Source organism: Vigna umbellata, chromosome 8 (genome assembly GCF_029865625.1).
Source record: "Vigna umbellata cultivar VRB3 chromosome 8, Vumbellata_1.0, whole genome shotgun sequence".
NCBI lineage: Eukaryota > Viridiplantae > Streptophyta > Magnoliopsida > Fabales > Fabaceae > Vigna > Vigna umbellata.
Genome location: NC_142172.1, coordinates 48,179,821 through 48,197,458, shown reverse-complemented (window position 1 = coordinate 48,197,458; position 17,638 = coordinate 48,179,821). Strand labels below are relative to the sequence as shown.

The 17,638-nt window shown below is 29.0% G+C and overlaps 3 protein-coding genes and 1 pseudogene across 4 annotated transcripts; 2 read left to right on the top strand and 2 right to left on the bottom strand.

Moving 5' to 3' along the window:
• Positions 1 to 1,547: 1,547 nt before the first annotated feature.
• LOC124846773 (cationic peroxidase 1-like) lies at positions 1,548 to 3,479 on the top strand (annotated as a pseudogene). The gene is made up of 4 exons (XR_015781780.1): positions 1,548 to 1,783; positions 2,035 to 2,226; positions 2,338 to 2,503; positions 2,931 to 3,479. The product of XR_015781780.1 is annotated as a cationic peroxidase 1-like (transcript).
• A 2,214-nt stretch (positions 3,480 to 5,693) lies between these two features.
• LOC124846774 (chalcone--flavanone isomerase-like) lies at positions 5,694 to 7,012 on the top strand. Its single transcript, XM_047324120.2, has 3 exons — positions 5,694 to 6,032; positions 6,306 to 6,529; positions 6,665 to 7,012. The coding sequence occupies exons 1-3, from the start codon at positions 5,771 to 5,773 to the stop codon at positions 6,851 to 6,853; spliced, it is 675 nt and encodes a 224-aa protein (XP_047180076.2). The 5' UTR covers positions 5,694 to 5,770; the 3' UTR covers positions 6,854 to 7,012.
• A 379-nt stretch (positions 7,013 to 7,391) lies between these two features.
• Positions 7,392 to 10,010, bottom strand: LOC148194854 (chalcone--flavanone isomerase 1B-2-like). The gene is made up of 4 exons (XM_088097806.1): positions 9,853 to 10,010; positions 9,545 to 9,700; positions 7,870 to 8,093; positions 7,392 to 7,773 (listed from the first exon to the last, which is right to left on the bottom strand). Exons 1-4 carry the CDS (start codon positions 9,941 to 9,943, stop codon positions 7,591 to 7,593), a joined length of 654 nt encoding a protein of 217 aa, XP_087953932.1. The 5' UTR covers positions 9,944 to 10,010; the 3' UTR covers positions 7,392 to 7,590.
• A 1,466-nt stretch (positions 10,011 to 11,476) lies between these two features.
• On the bottom strand, positions 11,477 to 14,105 carry LOC148194853 (chalcone--flavanone isomerase). Its single transcript, XM_088096969.1, has 4 exons — positions 13,948 to 14,105; positions 13,699 to 13,857; positions 11,864 to 12,087; positions 11,477 to 11,753 (listed from the first exon to the last, which is right to left on the bottom strand). Exons 1-4 carry the CDS (start codon positions 14,078 to 14,080, stop codon positions 11,577 to 11,579), a joined length of 693 nt encoding a protein of 230 aa, XP_087953095.1. The 5' UTR covers positions 14,081 to 14,105; the 3' UTR covers positions 11,477 to 11,576.
• Positions 14,106 to 17,638: the final 3,533 nt, after the last annotated feature.

The following is a 17,638-nucleotide window of genomic DNA, read 5'->3' as shown; positions in this document are numbered from 1 at the left end:
AGCTTAAAGGTGGGAATATATCTACTTAAAAAACATTAGAAGCGACACAAGTTAGTGCAGACTATATATTTATATTTGAATGATAATAATTTTCATTATCTATTTGAATTATCTATTTGTTTCCGTATCTAATTCCAGTAATTATTTTTTCGTAGAATTTAAATCAAACGTAATTTTTTTTTCGTATATATTTCTTTTAAATGTGTATGATATGATAATTTTATAAATTTGCAATTATTTCTTTATTAGGAATAAGATTATTGAAATGTTTGCTTAGGAAGCCTTTTTGGGAAAACAAAGTTTCTTGTTATTTGATACTTAAAGTAGTATATAACTTATAAACTAAGAGTTACACTTTTTCCAATTTTGCTCATACTAATTTTTAAAAAAGAGGTTTTTTCTCTTCCTTTATTAACGTCTTCATTTTAAATAAATTATTATAAGCACGTACTTAATCAATTCACTTTTATTTTTTTTATGAAGCGTACTTTGTCTGATATGTAAGAGCAAATTTAAATATAAGTTTACTGATTTTTAATCATTATATGTCCACATATATAAGTATGCTTGTTATGCTATCAGAAACTTATCAACCAATCAATTAAGTTCCAATTCTTTTTTTTTTAACTTTCAATAAATTCCTAATATTATATGCGTAGATTGCTATAGATGACCTATCAATAAATTTAAGTTCTAATAATTTAACTTATCAGATTTCTAAAAAAAAATTAACATGTTTTTATGACAAATGATGAGAGACATTTTTATAAATTTATATAAAAAAATTAATACTATTTTCAGTAAAAAAAAAATTCAAGTAATTATTTAACTCATAAAATATTGATATCACATTCAACTCAAAATGTTAAAAAAATAAATTTACAATTTTTTTCATATAGCTTAACTTCCTATTTTTATTAGGGAGAATAAAACTCACTTCTTAATTGAACTTCTTAACATATATTATATTTGTCTTCTTGGTACACCAAATTAAAGAAAGGGATCTTGGGGAAGAAGGTTAAACAGCAAAAAAATGGACCAGCTATCACAGTAACAATGTCTTATTTCTTACAAAGTACATCTTTTCTCCTAAATTTCAATAAGCTTTCTATATAGTTTTCCTTCGACCAAATTATAGACAAAGGGATCATAACCCAACAAGTAGGAACCAAACTATAGTTTTTTTTTCTCTTATATTTGAATCGATCCAGCCTTATAGGTTGAGTGCAGATGCAGTGCCTTGCAGTGAAATCTGCAAGAATTTGATGAAGTCAAACATGTTTAGCACAATACAGCTAACTAACAACTTCATATTATACACGGTTTCGTAATTTCAATCATTTTTCCACGCCTTTGCATGTCTCTTCCTCCAATTTGTTTTAGTCAAATGATTCTTCCTCAGATATGATTCAATATATACACAATTGACCCGGAAGATATGGACCATATAGCTACATTAACCAAAATCATGTTGCAGTATATAAGAGTATCATTTCATGGCCATGATAACCAACAACCATTAATCTTAAAATTCTTGGCTTTTTGCAATGGCCACTACAAATTCTCTCAGTGTGTCTTTTCCTGGCTTCAAACTAAAACTTTGTCTGACTCTGATTGCATGTGTAATTGGGGTTACTTCAGCTCAGTTATCTGCTAAATTCTATGAAAAAGTTGCCCTGGTGCTCTTGCCACCATAAGGAAAGCAGTGAAACAAGCTGTGCACAATGAGTTTCGCATGGGGGCATCCTTGCTCCGACTCCATTTCCATGACTGCTTCGTTCAAGCAAGTCTCATTTCTCTCTCAACACCATCATGTTTACGTATAAAAACTTTACATTCTAGCTAATTCCTCCATGGTGCATTGCTGCATGCATGAGCTACAATTAATACTCTATATGCATTCAGCAATGTCTAGAATAATGATCACTCTCCAAACTGAATGAGTTTATATATAAACACTGAATATGAAAAGTGAGTGTGTGTTGGTTGAGAGAAAATCAATTGACATTGATCTGTTTTGTTTTGGTATTACAGGGATGTGATGCATCTGTGTTGTTAGACGACACGGATACTTTCACTGGGGAGAAGAATTCGTTTCCAAATGCTAACTCTCTTAGAGGTTTTGATGTGATTGATAACATAAAATCAGAGTTGGAAAACATGTGCCAAGATGTTGTCTCTTGTGCAGACATCTTAGCCGTTGCTGCGAGAGACGCTGTTTTTGAAGTAAGTACTTGCTACTTTATCTTGTTCGATTAAGGTTCGTAGATATGTTGCAGAATTCAATGACATGCATTAAAAGAAAGTGATTTCTAAGATAAGTTGAAATCATCTCAGCTTGGTGGACCAAGATGGGAAGTACCGTTAGGCAGAAGAGATTCAACCACAGCAAGTTTAGCCGAATCTAATTCAGACTTACCAGCTCCTTTTTTCGATCTCGATGGCCTCACCAGTGCTTTCGCCAAGAAAAATTTCACTGTCCAAGAACTAGTTACTTTATCAGGTAAAACACCACTGATATACAAAATAGCTTGTTCAAATGATTGATACGTTGGGAATTCAAGTTGGATAAAAATGAGAAAGTAAAACACTGTACATTGAAATACTCGTTAACTAGTTGTCTTACAGTTTTCTGTGGTGTGAATCTTTATATGGTTGAACTCATATACATAGATCCAACATATCATATACAAAATAGCTTGTTGAAATGATCATTGAAAATTCGAGTGTGAGTCACAACAATAGGATAAAAATAAGAAAGTAGAATCATATATAAAAATTAAAGACCCATAAATTGGAGACTTAATGTTATTTTAAAGAGTGGTGTGAATCCTTCGTACGTGTGCTTGTTTCTATCTAGTGAACCTCCTCGATGGATGCAACACGATAAAGTATCGATCTTGATAAACTTTTTTTTCTTGATGGTTCAGGTGGTCACTCAATAGGACTGGTGAGGTGTCGTTTCTTCAGAAAGAGGATTTATAACGAGAGCAACATCGACCAGACATTTGCAGAGGAAAAGCAACAAGAGTGTCCCTTCGAAGGTGGTGACGACAACTTAAGTGCTTTCGATTCGACCACTCCGTTCAAATTTGACAATGCGTTCTACAAGAACTTGTTGCAGCAAAAGGGTCTGGTCCACTCCGATCAACAGCTCTTCAACGGCGTCAATGGAACTAATAGCCCCACAAAGGATCAAGTAGTTATTTATGCGAGAAACATGGCAAAATTCAAGAAGGATTTCGCAGCTGCAATGTTGAAGATGAGCATGATGACCCCACTTACTGGTTCAGACGGTGAGATCAGGAAAAAGTGCAGCCGAGTGAATCCTCCTTCAACCTGACCAACTTCATCTTCAATTATATGTATTCAATCAAATAAAGCCTTCTTCTTTCCTCTGTTTCTCACCTTCAACTGTAATCTAATGCAATTTCTTAACTAAAGTAATCAATGAAACATATATATGAAGATTCTTGAAGTAAATGATTTAGTATATATTATCATAATTGCAAATTATATTGTAATTTATATGGTTCTATGATAAACTCATGTAATATTTACATGAAAAAGTCATAAATTTAAAAATATATTTTGAGACACATAATTTTTTATACATTCGTTTAATACTATTCCTTCTTTTTTTTTTACTTTTTTTTCTGAAAAATTATAAAAATGTATTCTTTTAAAATTATCTTACCCCTATGTGAATTGAATGTACATCATGATATCCTTATTCATTAATGTGTTTTTATATATTGTTTAAGTTTTTCTTTTTTCTATATGATGTAAAACTCTAATCCAGCTAAATTTTCTGACTCTAAATTTTATTCAAAAAAATCCTTTATTTAATGTGACTCACACTTATAACCTAATATATAACAAATTAAATTAAAATAAGGGTGGGTGCATGCATGTGTTTGATTTTGAAGAAACTTAAAAAATGGCATAAATCCCAAAGCATATTGGGTGGCTTCAAATATATATTTACTATTGAAGCTAGATCATCAAATTCACTGAGAGATCTTTTCTAGGTTATATTATATTAGTATTATGAAGGCTTCTGTATTTGTGAAGAAACGCGTTTTTGCTTGACAGAGGGGCTGCGTAAGCCCTTTCTTTACACATTTTAAGATTTTGACTTCCCTTAAATCACGAGTATAGCATAAAATAGAATTACTCACGTAAAAAAAAAATACAAAAAATTCTTTTTTTTATAATTATTTTATTACTTCTCATGTATCAAATGAATATAAATATGTCACCTCACCATACTACTTATACAACAAACTTTAAGGCTATTTGTTGTTTTTTTATAAAAAAAATGATATTTTAACACACAATTTTTTATATTTATTTGACACAATCTCTTTTTACTTTTTAAAATTTTCATTTTATGACCATTTTACTTTTATAATATATATATATATATAATATATATATATATATATAATATAAATGTCTATGGTACTACCATTTTAGTGTTTTCCTTCTTATCAATACAACAAAATATTAAAAAAAAAGTAATTTTAAAGACAAAAAAAATATGTAATTTTAGTGACCTATATATAATGATGAGTGATGAAAAAATATATATATATATAAGAAAGCATGTGTTTAAGACAATATAAAAAATAAGAGAGAATCATTAATCTCACCAACTTTTCTTTGAATTTATCAAAATATTATAATTACCTTCTTGTTATGTGGTATCCTTAAATGGATGAGAAAAAAGAGCATATTTTTAATTTACAAGTTATTAGAATACCTTTGCACTCTTTTGACTTTTTAGTGTATATGATCAATACGTAAAATGATTAAATAGAAAAAAAATGCATGAACTCGGTCAATTTTTCAATAAAAGATATACGAGTTAGCTCATAAAATTATTTATAAGTAAATAATCATAAGAATTTGATATTTTTTCTTTCTTTCTTAATATAACGTGTCTACATATTATTATAGCCACTTAAAAATATACACATTTGAATGGAAATTCGAATAAAAAGTAATTTTTAGGGAAGAAAATATTTAATTTATTTTCTAAATAATCGTGGTTTAATGTTAGACACACTATATTAAAAAGTTAATATTTGTCTAAAACTTAGTTTGAATGGGGGAAGCGAGTACAAGGAAAAAGAAAATAGAGAAAATAAAATGAGAAGTGATGTTATTCGAATTAAAGAAAAGTAAAAAAAAAATAGAGAAAAAAATAGTAAATGTAGTTAAAAAAAATTAAAATAATTGTATTAAAAATTAATTTATTAATTTGCCATTGATTGAACTACTTAAGAAGGAAAGCATTGTACGTAGTGTTAATGTTAGGCACACTCCATATTAAAAGTGCCGAGACTTTGTTTGGGTTGTGGTAGGAGTAGAAAGAAAAATAAAAGAGGAAAATCATAACGAGAATTGATGATGCTTGAATTAAGGATAAATAAATAAATCCTTTTAAGAAATGTATTTTATTGGATTTTGTTAAAAACTTCAAAATGTATTTTAAAAAATACAATATTTTAAAAAATATATTTTTTAAAACTTCAAAATGAAATATTTCGAAAGCATGTCAGAATAATAATAATAATAAATCCAAATTAAAAGAAAAAGGTTAATATTTTTAAATAAGTTAAGAAGTTAGACCGAATATTTAAGATTGCATTGAATGCTTGATGGCGCCACCTTCCATTTCTCATTCTTACCTACCCTTCGCCTTTCTTTTTTCTTTAAATTTCCCATTCCTACATATCAAATTAACTCACTCACTGCTTTACCAATGTCGCTCTCTTCCGTAACCGCCGTAGACGTCGAAAACGTCACCTTCCCTCCCACCCTCAACCCTCCCTCCTCCGCCACCGCCTTCTTCCTCGCCGGTGCCGGCGTCAGGGGCCTCCAGATTCAAGACAATTTCGTTAAATTCACTGCCATTGGGATCTACCTCCAACCTAACGCCGTTCCTCTTCTCTCCGTCAAATGGAACGCCAAGTCTGTTCAAGAATTAACGGAATCCATCGAATTCTTCAGAGACATCGTGACAGGTAATCAACCTATTACTAACTGAAATTACATATGTCTGGTCATTATTCCTTTTCAATTGTTATATCTAATTAAGAAGTTGTTTTCACTGAAAAAAATTAATTTTACATGTATTAAAATTAAATATTCTGAATAATGGTATAATCATATGACTGTTGTGGATGTAGTGTTCTGAAAATGTGCTGTAACATGTAATGGAACCTCTTTGTAAGGTTTAGAGTTGTTTTCCGCATGTGAATGCGAAGAAATTAAAGGATGTTCTGTTCACTGTTCAGGGCCGTTTGAGAAATTTATGCAGGTGACAATGATCTTACCCTTGACGGGGCAGCAATACTCAGAGAAAGTTGCAGAAAATTGTGTTGCCATTTGGAAGTCTCTTGGGATATACACTGATGCAGAAGCTCAGGCAATAGACAAGTTTGTTACTGTTTTCAAAGACGAAACATTCCCACCAGGCTCCTCTATCCTTTTCACAGTGTCACCCAATGGATCATTATTGGTTAGTGATTATGGTGTTCTAGCTGTTGTCATGCATCAATTTCACATCATGTCATTTCTTACACATTATGTTGTTTCTAGAAATATTAGTACGTTTTTTTTTCATTCTTTAATCAGAAATCTATATTGCAAACAGATAAGTTTCTCTAAAGATGGATCCATTCCAGAAGAAGCCAGCACTGTTATAGATAATAAACTACTTTCAGAGGCTGTGTTGGAGTCGATGATTGGTAAGCATGGCGTCTCCCCTGCAGCAAAACAGAGTTTGGCCACCAGATTATCTGAGTTATTCAAAGAGGGGGGTGTCCCTGAATCTCATAACTGATTTTATCACCATCTGATGATGAAAATCCTTTACCACTTTGGTGTGTTACCAATAAATAAGGGGGAAATTTCAGATTTTACTTGTGTTGTTATCCTTTGTTGTATAAGTTCTGAATTGTTGTATTTGATTTTTCGTTGTGAATCAACTGATTATGCTTAACTGTTTTGCATGCTTCAGGATTTCTGCTTATTGAAATCAAACACAGTACATGAAATTTGAATGAAAAAAAGTTGTGAAAAAGTAGTCAACTTAATTTGACTACCTTTATAATAAGTTTAAGAAAATGTCAATTTGGCTCAACCTGATTCGGGAGACATGTTCGTGGGTTGGCTAAAGAAGAATAAGATAAAAAAGGAAAAAAAAATGTAAAGTAATAATGCGCCTAAAGTTTAATTTTATAATAATTTAATAATGCATAATGATGAGAGTGATGTAAATTAAAGATCATGGCAGTGCTAAAAATAGTAGTTTGATCAGGTCCATCTCATATATTATCAAAAATTAATAAATTGAAGGAAAAATTATATACTAAACAGAATGGACAAAAGAACATTGTTTTTTCAATGAAAGTGATTACGCCATAATGGGCAACAATAGTATAAAAAAAAGGATTACTCGAATGTCTGGTTTACATTATTCAGATTATGAATACATTTATTTAGATTAAGAGTAACACAGGAAGTGTACCACCAATGGCTGAGGAGACAACATTGTATATCTCATGCATTTCTCAGTTTTCACTCAGTCTTGGAATTGTCCTCTTTCAGAAACTCATAAAATCTTGTAGCCAAACTCTGTTTCAAAGCAGGAGAAACAGGAATCTCTCCAATCATAGTCTCCAGCACTGCCTCTGAAAGTGCCTTGTTCTCTATCACTGCATACTCATTTTCTGGAATCGTCTCATCTTTTGAGAAACTAAGCTGCAATTTGTGGAAGAAAAGAAATGTTGTAAACTGTATGTGTGCACAGGTTCATTATACTATGCAATTCCACAAACAGTTGGTGACTATACTAACCCCCAATGTTCCAGTGGGTGATTGCCTATAGAAAACAGTTGAACCTGGTGGGAAATGTTGATCCTTGAATGCATATCTGAATTCCTCGATAGCTTTTTCTTCTGCTTCACCGTAACTTCCATTGGATTTCATAAAGTTCACACAGTTCTCAGATACTTTCCTAACATATTCAGGTCCATCCAATGTTCTTACCTTTGACCCTCGAATAAATTTTTCAAAGGGACCTGATTAGACACATTCATTCAACAATTTTGTAAATGATGAAATGACAATAATTCAATCGTATAAAGAATATAATTGTTGGACATGTTATAAAAATCAACAACAAACTATAAAAAAATCTCATTGAATATCTACCACGAATAAAGACATAAAAGAGAAGACAGAGCATTTCAATCTGAACTACTTACAATAATGGGGTTGAGTTTATGCATTGAATGTATCAAACAAAACTAATTGTATAATTCAAGAATGACACTATTGAAAAAGAAAAAGGCTATAAAAGACAAAATCCTGAGTCTCAGGTTGTCTTCAATGCATGTGCTAAGAAATTATTTAAATTTGAACCAATAATTTCATAGTAAAAGAGTTAATATATTATAAGCTCAGAAAATTACAGTCACATTAACTACTCTTTCAAAAAGGCCAACACAAGTCTCTAAGGTTATAGATTAAAGAATGAGTAACTTACTACTACCTAATTTTCTTATACACTTAAAAGGAATTCAATATTTTTAAGATGCGGACAGATGACAATTAATTTGACTAATACATTTTAGTTCCAAATCCACTCTCACTTACCTCCAAATTCACTCAAATAAACAACAAAAAAATTTACCTTCAAATCCTTTCAAATCTCCTTAATCACTCTTCCCCAAATCCATTCAAGTGAATAAGACCACAGTAGTAGTGTTTTTAAAATATATTAATGTATTAAAAAAAAATATTCAAATACCAAACAGGAAACATCAATATATTTTGAAGTTAATAATAGATATTTGGAAGAAAGAGATTAACAAGACACAATACCAATGAACTGGATTAAAGAATGAGTGATTCACTAATATCCAATTTTCTCACTCAAAAGAATTTGACTAATATAAGGTACAATTCCGATTTAACTTCTCCACTGGTTTTTTAGTAGTGTGTTTTCAAAATATATTAATGTATTAAAGAAAATATTCAAATATCAAAAAACTAGGAAACATCAATATATTTTTTAAGTTAATGATGAGTATTTGGGAAAAGTGGTTTACAAGAAAGTGCAAGTATCCATTCCTTGTAAAAAAAAAGTTAAAATGAATATTTAATTTATATTTTATTAAGTTAAATTTAATTAAAATAAAATTTTAATTTATATTATATTTTATATTTTGTTTTGTAACTTTATTTATATATTATTTTAAAAATTTATAAATTTTTTAAAATAAATTGGATATTCCTGATATTCACAAACATTTTAAAATTTGTAAATATTTTTTAAACAAATATCCTATAAATAACAAGTCAATGAATTATTTTTCTTGGGACACCCAACCGTTGTTATCCATGTTTAACTTTCTTATGTTCAACTTTGTTATATTTATTTAACTTTATATTCAAACTTGGATCTAGATTTTCAAATGTTAGAACAGAAAAACAATGAGTAACATATAAGTCAAAGATGAAATTTGACCTTTGATGATATCTCTATAGAAGTCAAGGGACTCCAATTCAGCTGCACTTTTGCCCTTCCATTTAGAACCGAGCCATGCAACTGCTTTCTCTTCCAAATAAACCCCAATTCCCGTGAACTTCACGAACTCTCCTTCAATATTCAACCCTCTCACTCCTAAACAAAATCAAATTGCATGTTAGATGGTAACTTGTCTGTTATCTCACATCATCTGCAAAAACATGTCTGTCTTTTTTAAGAATCTGTTTAAGAATAAAATCTTAAAACAAAAACCAATACTAAATGATGAAAAACATGATAGAATCGACCTGCTCCACCGAGGAAATAGGGTTTGGTCGAGGAAGGAAGTGTTACAAACGCAGGGAATTCAAGGAACTCAACAGTGACTGCTGTGGCCATTGTAAGAGCAACAAATGGAGAGTGTTGTTTGTGTTCTGATTTCTTCAAGAACTCAGATGCTTTATATAGAAGCCATAGGTTCATTTTTTTTTTCAACTCTCATTACATTTTTTTACACAAACCAATCTCTTTACTCAATCAATATTAATTAAAAAAACTGATGGTAGAAAAAATGGATCACGAGCTTTTAAATTAATATAATTTTTGGTTTGGTAGTGAAATAACATAATCACCTATCCCATCAAATGAGACAACTCCTGACCCAGACTGCCTCAAGAAAATTATGATATTTTAAACTAGGACTGCATTGACTACTAATAATTATCATTTTATAATTCACTATAAGGTTAATTTTTTATATTTATAAAGAAAAAAGAGAGAGTGAATAATAATAATAAATTGGTGTAAAAACATTTTGTCTGTAAAAGAATCATTGTCCATTTTTATTTTTCTTTATTAACAGCTAGCAGTTATCTATATTTTTTATTGTTTGTGTTTCTTATCTTGCTAGAAAAAATAAATATCATTTTATTGTTCCACCGACCGAAACCTCATTCAAGATAAATTAAAAAATGTAACACTTTAATAAAAGGTATCAGCCACTATACTAATATTTTTTTAATCACATGTAAAATTTTAATCTTAAAAAACATAAAATAAAATAATAATTTCACTCAAACTCATTCTTGAAATGTTATCGGGTGTTGTGATTCACTAAGAAACAATAAAAAATAGAAGGGAAAAAATAGATGATAGAAACAAAACAAATATATCAAAAACGAAGAAGAAGAAAAAAATAGACTTATTAATAATTTAAAAAGCAGCCAGTGATGTCAGCATGTTAATTATCATCTATTTCCCCTTTTTTTTCTCGATCTAAATTCGGAGTGAAAATGATTTTTTGTTTTCATGAGAACAAGTTTTGAATATTATGCAACACAACTGGTCGTGATTGGAAAAATTGCGACAAGATATTTTTTACCCAAGAGTACATATAGACCAAAGAATTATCTCCATAATAGATTCTCTCAGACAATTATTTATACAGATAAAAAAAATTAGTTCAAAATTTAAGTTTTAGAAATATTTATTAAAATTTAATGTTATCTATATAAATATTTAACACGTTATATTGTCTAAATAAAGAGGATATCTAGTTCAATTTAAATTTTATTTCTTAATATAATATCAAACTCATTAAAATATATTTTGATTTCTTAAGTATAATAGATTCACTAAAGAGTTTAAATTTTTAAAACTATAAAATTATTCCTAACATTTATACCATTGTACTTAATTAATATTTATTTAGAGATCTATACTAATGTACTTAAAGTTACACTATTTTTTTTTCTTATCTTTTATAAATACAAAAATCTATTATTTAATAATCACTTTTTTTATAATAAATATTAATGTGTGTAACCAATACTTTTTTACTTTATGCCAAATTATTTCCATGCATTCTCCATGACAGTTATTTTTTGGTTTGGAGAAGGCTGTTTAAATTACACATATAAAACATATACACGATGAAACTCAAACTCAGATTTTATTGATTTGATAAAGCAGAAGATGATGGAAAACAAGAATATTTGAAAAACTCGAGTTCATAATGTGTGATCCTGAATTTTCAGAGTATAATGCCGTCGTTCAATACCGCAGGCAATCGTGAAGCCAAACTGCGTTTCAAGTCAGGGGAGACAGCGTGTTCTCCGATCATAGTCTCCAATACTGCAGCCGATACAGCTTTGTTCTCTATAACTGCAGCCTCTTCTGCTGGTATCGATGCATCTTCAGAGAAACTAAGCTGTAAGGGTTCATAAAACAAAACATTATTGTTCAACTATTTCAAAGGAACAAAAACATGTTTAACGTAGGAATTATTACTAAATTAGGTAAAGTAAGAAATAGACTGACCCCCAAGATTCCATCCGGTGATTGCCTGTAAAAAACAGAGGCACCAGGTGCAAAATTGACCTTCTTGAAGGTTTCTGCAAAGTGTTCAATGGCTGCAGCTTCAGCATCACCATATGTTCCAACGGACTTCAAGTGTGCAACGCAGTTTTCCATCACCTTCCTTGAGTATTCTGTGCCAGTCAATGGCAGAATCTTCGACCCTCTTATTAGCTTTTCAAAGGGTCCTAAAAATACAATAAAAACACGTCTCAACACCATACCCTAGCGCCGGGAAAAAATAATTTAAATATATTAAATTATTTGAAAACTGTATGATTTTATACTTAAAAAAAATTAATCTATTTTAATTAAAAGCTAAACTTATTATATTTTCCTCCATTTTCATTTTCTCCTAAAACGTAAATTAGATAAATAATTCTATCGAAAATCCAACCTAAGTATATCAATCTTAACTTATTTTTTATTTGTTTAAATTCACGTCTATGCAAATCAACTTAATGTCGTTTTTTGAGATATTGCACCACTGTCGTTTTGTTTTATTCCCAACTAATCTAATTCAATTAAAACATAAATAGAGTCATTAAAAAATATCGTGGTTCAGTATAAAAATTAATATTTTTAAATATTTAACATTTTTAATGTTTTTAAGTAAGATTCTTAGTTATATTTTTATTTTAATATTAAAATAGAAAGTATCAAGTAATATAAATAAAATAAGAGTTAAGTTAAGATAATTTAATTATGTTTTGATGCATAATTTAATTAATGTTTTTTCGTCAACTAATACAGGTAAGATAATTAATTGTAAATTCTTTGATTTTATACTTTATTTTAAAGTTTTTATATTATTGATTTTAAATAAACGTTACTTTTTAGTAAATTGTATGCATTCGTTATTTTATACATGAAAAAGGATTAATGAGACATAGAGTGTTTAATATATTATAAAAGAAATATTTTTGTATAAATTTTGAATTTTCCGATAATAAAATTAATGATTATTATTTTATTGTTTTGTATAAATTTTGAATTTTTGAAAAAAAATTTTTTTTTTTTATATTTTAAATATATTCTAGTTTATAATTTAAAAAATAATAAAATTATTGATTATCGATTAGTATTAGTAAATTAGCAGTTATACAATTTAGTGTAGTTTGATAAAAAAAAAGAAGTTTAGTTCATTTAAATTAATTTTTACTTAAGTCAAGAAAAACTAATTTTTAGTTAGGACATATAGTAATTTAGTTTAATTGATTTTGTTCACCTACACACTGATCTTTTCAACTTCCTCCAACTTATCAAATCAAATCATTTTACTTATATCATTTACAAAATTAATTTTACGCCGACTTTTAGGGTTTAAGGTTGATGATTCAGGGTTCGGGATTCAGGATTTATGATTTAAAGTTCAGGGTTCGAGATTCAGGATTTATGATTCAGAATTCAGGATTCAAGGTTCAAAGTTTAATATTGAGGGTTGAGGATTCGGAGTTCAAAGTTCGGGATTCAATGGTTCACAGTTCAGAATTCAGAATCCTTCAAAACTCAAGATTCAGAGCTCAGGATTCAGAGCTAAGGGTTCAGAACTCAGGGTTCAGAACTCAGAGCTCAGGGTTCAGAGCTCGGGTTCAGCTTACTATTTAAAGTTTAGAGTTTAAAGGAAGTTTAGAGTTAAATATCACACTTTAGAATTCATAATTTAGAGTTCAAAATTCGTAATTCAGAGTTTAAAGTTTAGAGTTAAATCTCAGAGTTTAGAATTCAAAATTCAGAGTTCAAAATTCAGAATTGAGAATTTAAAATTCAAAGTTGAAAGTTAAAAGTTTGGTTTTCACCTGAGATGATATCTCTGTAGAAGTCAAGAATCTCGATCAACTCTTCTGAAGGCTTACCCTTCCACTTAGCGGCGAGTGATGCCACTGCTTTATCCTCCAAGTATACTCCGATGGCCGTGAACTTTATGAATTTCCCCTCAATCGTCAATCCTCTCTCCCCTGCATCATAATTCATCTCTTATATATATATATATATAGGTCAATTCAAATACACAGAATATTATACATAAATAGAGGAAGTTGTAGAACCTGCGCCGCCGAGGAAATATGTTTTTCCGGTGGCCGATGAAGTGACCACCGCAGGGAAGTGGAGGAATTCCACCTGAACGTCGGTGATCGTCGGTGCTGTGGCCATTTTCAAACTCTGTTCTGTTAATGACATGACAATGCAAGAATGCAGAAACTTATATAGGAAGGGACGCACTCCATGTCCAGTAATACACTTTTTCTTTTTCTTTTTCTTTTAATCTATGTCGACTAAAAATAAAAATTAATAAATATTTAAATGTAAATTTCCTCCTACAAACTAATTTTATAAAATAAATATTTTTTAACATGTTTTAAATGAATTTTTATTAATATTATTCAATTTTCATCTTTTTATGCTCCACATATTTATCCATCCCATACTTTTTTTAATTTAACTTTTTTATAACAAAATTATCTTAAAGGACATTTCTATTATATCTTGCCGATGCATATTCCAACTGAATATCAGAACATATTTGTAGAGCTAATTAATTTATATCCAGTATTCTAATATATATATATATATATATATATATATATATATATATATATATATATATATATATGACAAGTTTTAATTAAAACGTTCTCAAAATAATAAACTTAAAATATACTTTACTAACTTTCGTTAATGTGAAAAGTATAAACTTGGAGTATACTATTTAATGAACAAGTTAATTATTAGTTAAAAATAACTATTTTATTTAATCATTAAATAAAATTCACTAATTTATATTTATATGTTTATGCCATCATCACAACAATAGGTTTGAAAATTTTGAGAAAATAAATTTCCAAGACTTAATCAATTATTTGACCACTTTCCTTTGATATTCTCATGATCTTTGATTTTATATAAAATATTTGAAAAGGAAATTTATTGATATTAAATTTAATTAACTCCTTTGGTAGTATTTTTTTGAATTTAGTTATCACTTTAAAAGTTCATTTACCTAACTCGTATTTATTCAGTGAACATGACACTTCGTTCTTATAGATTCAATTATAAATGTTTTGTTAAGAAGTAACAATACTCTAATACATAATTTTTTTATTTTTATTTTATTTTATAAATATAAAAAATAAAATTTGTTATGATTATTTATTTCTATAATCTCAAATGAATGTCTGACATGGAAAATTCTATATATTGTATATGCTAAAAGCATAAAGACACTGCTGACTCGTGTTTATCTTCTCCTTTCTCACCTACCCACCTAACTAGCAGACTTAAAAGAAAATAATAGCAAAATAAAATAAAAAAAAGGAGCCAAAATTGACTTGTATGAGTGGGAGGGTCATTTGATTATTATGTTATGTTAGAAAAATCCACACATATCTCACCTAACATCTCACGAAAAAAAAACACGTGTCCTTAAGCAGATTAAAAGTATTGAAACATTATTTTAATTAAATACAAATCCATTAAGATATCATAAGCAACATACAGTTATGTATCATGATCACAAAATCAATTCCTTAACCAGTAATTATAAGATACTGATTATTCTGGTGTCAGAACAAAACCCTTAGTAAGTAACCCCTTGACCAAACCTAATAAACAATAAATGTTTTGGACTAAAAAATAATTTTTTTATCCAGAGAATATTCGAGTTTATATATTCTAATTAAATATTCGAGTTTATATGCATTATTTTAATGGATGTTGCTCCCTACACCATTATCCTATATTTCCTCTACCCCACATTATTTTAAATACAATTATATCTTTAAGTTAAAAAGATTTTTACTTTTACCTTATTTTAAATAATTTGAAACCTTAATTTTACTTTCCCGCACCCACCCACGGAACTCTTTTCCCTTTTCTCCATTTTCGTTTCACCTCCCCACCTCCCGCACTTCCATTCTTTTTTCTTCCCAGTATTTTTTTTGGTTTGAAAGCTTTCATTGCCGCCGTGATGTGGAGGAACATCGAGGAACGTCCAGAGCATCAACCAGCATGAGGAAGTATACATCAACGGAGGTGACATCCTTCAACGGATGTCCCCTAATAAAATAAACTCTAAAATAAAAAACGTAACTGGAGGTGACATCTTCAACGGATGTCAACATCCGTTTAAGGTAAAACGGATGTTGACATCCGTTTTTCCTCAAACGGATGTTGACATCCGTTTTTCCTCAAACGGATGTTGACATCCGTTTTTCCTCAAACGGATGTTGACATCCATTGAAGGATGTTGACCTCCATTTAAAAGTTACGTTTTTTATTTTAGGATTTTATTTCAAGGTTTATTGGAATACGAGGAAGCACTCCACGCACTGCACCACGAAAGGGATACTGCTTGATAATTCTTTTCACCACCACCAATCTTTGCAATTTGTAGTATCTCACAACGACGAAAAAAAGAGAGGAAGAAATATAATGTTAAAATGAAAGAAAAATATTTTATTCATGTACAAGACTATAATAGATTATTAATGAAATAGGTTATGAATGAGTAAAATTAAAAATTAAATAAAATTTTACTGAGGGACAAAATAGTAAAGGAAGATGAAGAGAGAAAGATGTGATAATAGAGGAAGCAACACCCTATTTTAATTAAATACAAATCCATTAAGATATGATAACGAACATACATTTATGTATCATGATCACAAAATCAATTCCTTAATTAACCAGTAATTTTAAAATATTGATTATTGTTGTGTCAGAACAAAAACCCTTAATAAATAACACCCTTGACCAAACCTAATAAACGATAAATGTTTTGAGCTAAAAAATAATAATTTTTTATCCAGAGAATATTCGAGTTTATATACTCTAATACGTATCCGTTCTAATCAAAATAAGATCGTAATGGAGCGCAGAAAATGTGATTTGTAATTTTAGGAATTTGAAAATATAAAAATCAGATTTCACATTTTTCTGTTACGTTCAACGATTAATTTCTTAACAAGTAAAAAGGATATAAAGATTATTACTGTAGATTTTTGCGTTTCGAAATAAATATATAAAAACTCACTTGTCTTGCTTTTTATGTGGTGAGTTTGGCCAGCATTTTATTTTTTACTATATTTTGTCTAAAAACGTAAAGCGGTCGATTTGATTCACAATTCGCGCTTTTAACCTTAATTCATTTCTTAAATAAGTTTTTCTTTATCGGCATATTAAATAATTAAGTTGAAAAATAATTCAACTTCCAAAACCCATTTAAAATGGATGACGATAGTTTTGATTTATTATAACATTTTAACTAACTTAAAAACAATTACGATAACATGATATTTTAAATTACAAATATTTTTAAAATATTTTATTAATTATAAATTAACTTTTACTTAATTTTGATTATTTAGATCTTAATATGTCTATTAGATCCAACTATATTTTAATTGAATCAACTTAATCAAACTTAGTTTTAACTTAATCTAAAATTGTTTCACGTGGGTTTGATCTTTTATTAATCAAATTGATATGGTTTTCAATACGAATGAGTACTTGACTTGGGTCAAATTTAATCTTATTTTTTTTATATGATATCAACTAATCAATATTTGTTTTCAACCTGATTTAACTAGACTTAAACCTAACTTAATTTTATTAACATATATTTAATTCAACTTATCCTAACATAACTATCTCAACTTGATTTGAGTTATCTTAGACTCAACTTGACTTATTTTGTCGTAATTCGTGCTTAACTTCACTTGAGTTGATCTATTTTTATTT

Bases quoted from the DNA above. Each gene is read 5' to 3' on its own strand.
- LOC124846774 (XM_047324120.2), top strand. From the start codon at position 5,771: ATGTCGCTCTCTTCCGTAACCGCCGTAGACGTCGAAAACGTCACCTTC. The intron at 6,033-6,305 runs GTAATCAACCTA...TTCACTGTTCAG, and splicing joins CTTCAGAGACATCGTGACAG to GGCCGTTTGAGAAATTTATG. The intron at 6,530-6,664 runs GTTAGTGATTAT...TATTGCAAACAG, and splicing joins CACCCAATGGATCATTATTG to ATAAGTTTCTCTAAAGATGG.
- LOC148194854 (XM_088097806.1), bottom strand. From the start codon at position 9,943: ATGGCCACAGCAGTCACTGTTGAGTTCCTTGAATTCCCTGCGTTTGTA. The intron at 8,094-9,544 runs GTCAAATTTCAT...GTGTCTAATCAG, and splicing joins CTATAGAGATATCATCAAAG to GTCCCTTTGAAAAATTTATT. The intron at 7,774-7,869 runs GTTAGTATAGTC...CACAAATTGCAG, and splicing joins CACCCACTGGAACATTGGGG to CTTAGTTTCTCAAAAGATGA.
- LOC148194853 (XM_088096969.1), bottom strand. From the start codon at position 14,080: ATGTCATTAACAGAACAGAGTTTGAAAATGGCCACAGCACCGACGATC. The intron at 12,088-13,698 runs GTGAAAACCAAA...TTGTATTTTTAG, and splicing joins CTACAGAGATATCATCTCAG to GACCCTTTGAAAAGCTAATA. The intron at 11,754-11,863 runs GTCAGTCTATTT...GAACCCTTACAG, and splicing joins CACCGGATGGAATCTTGGGG to CTTAGTTTCTCTGAAGATGC.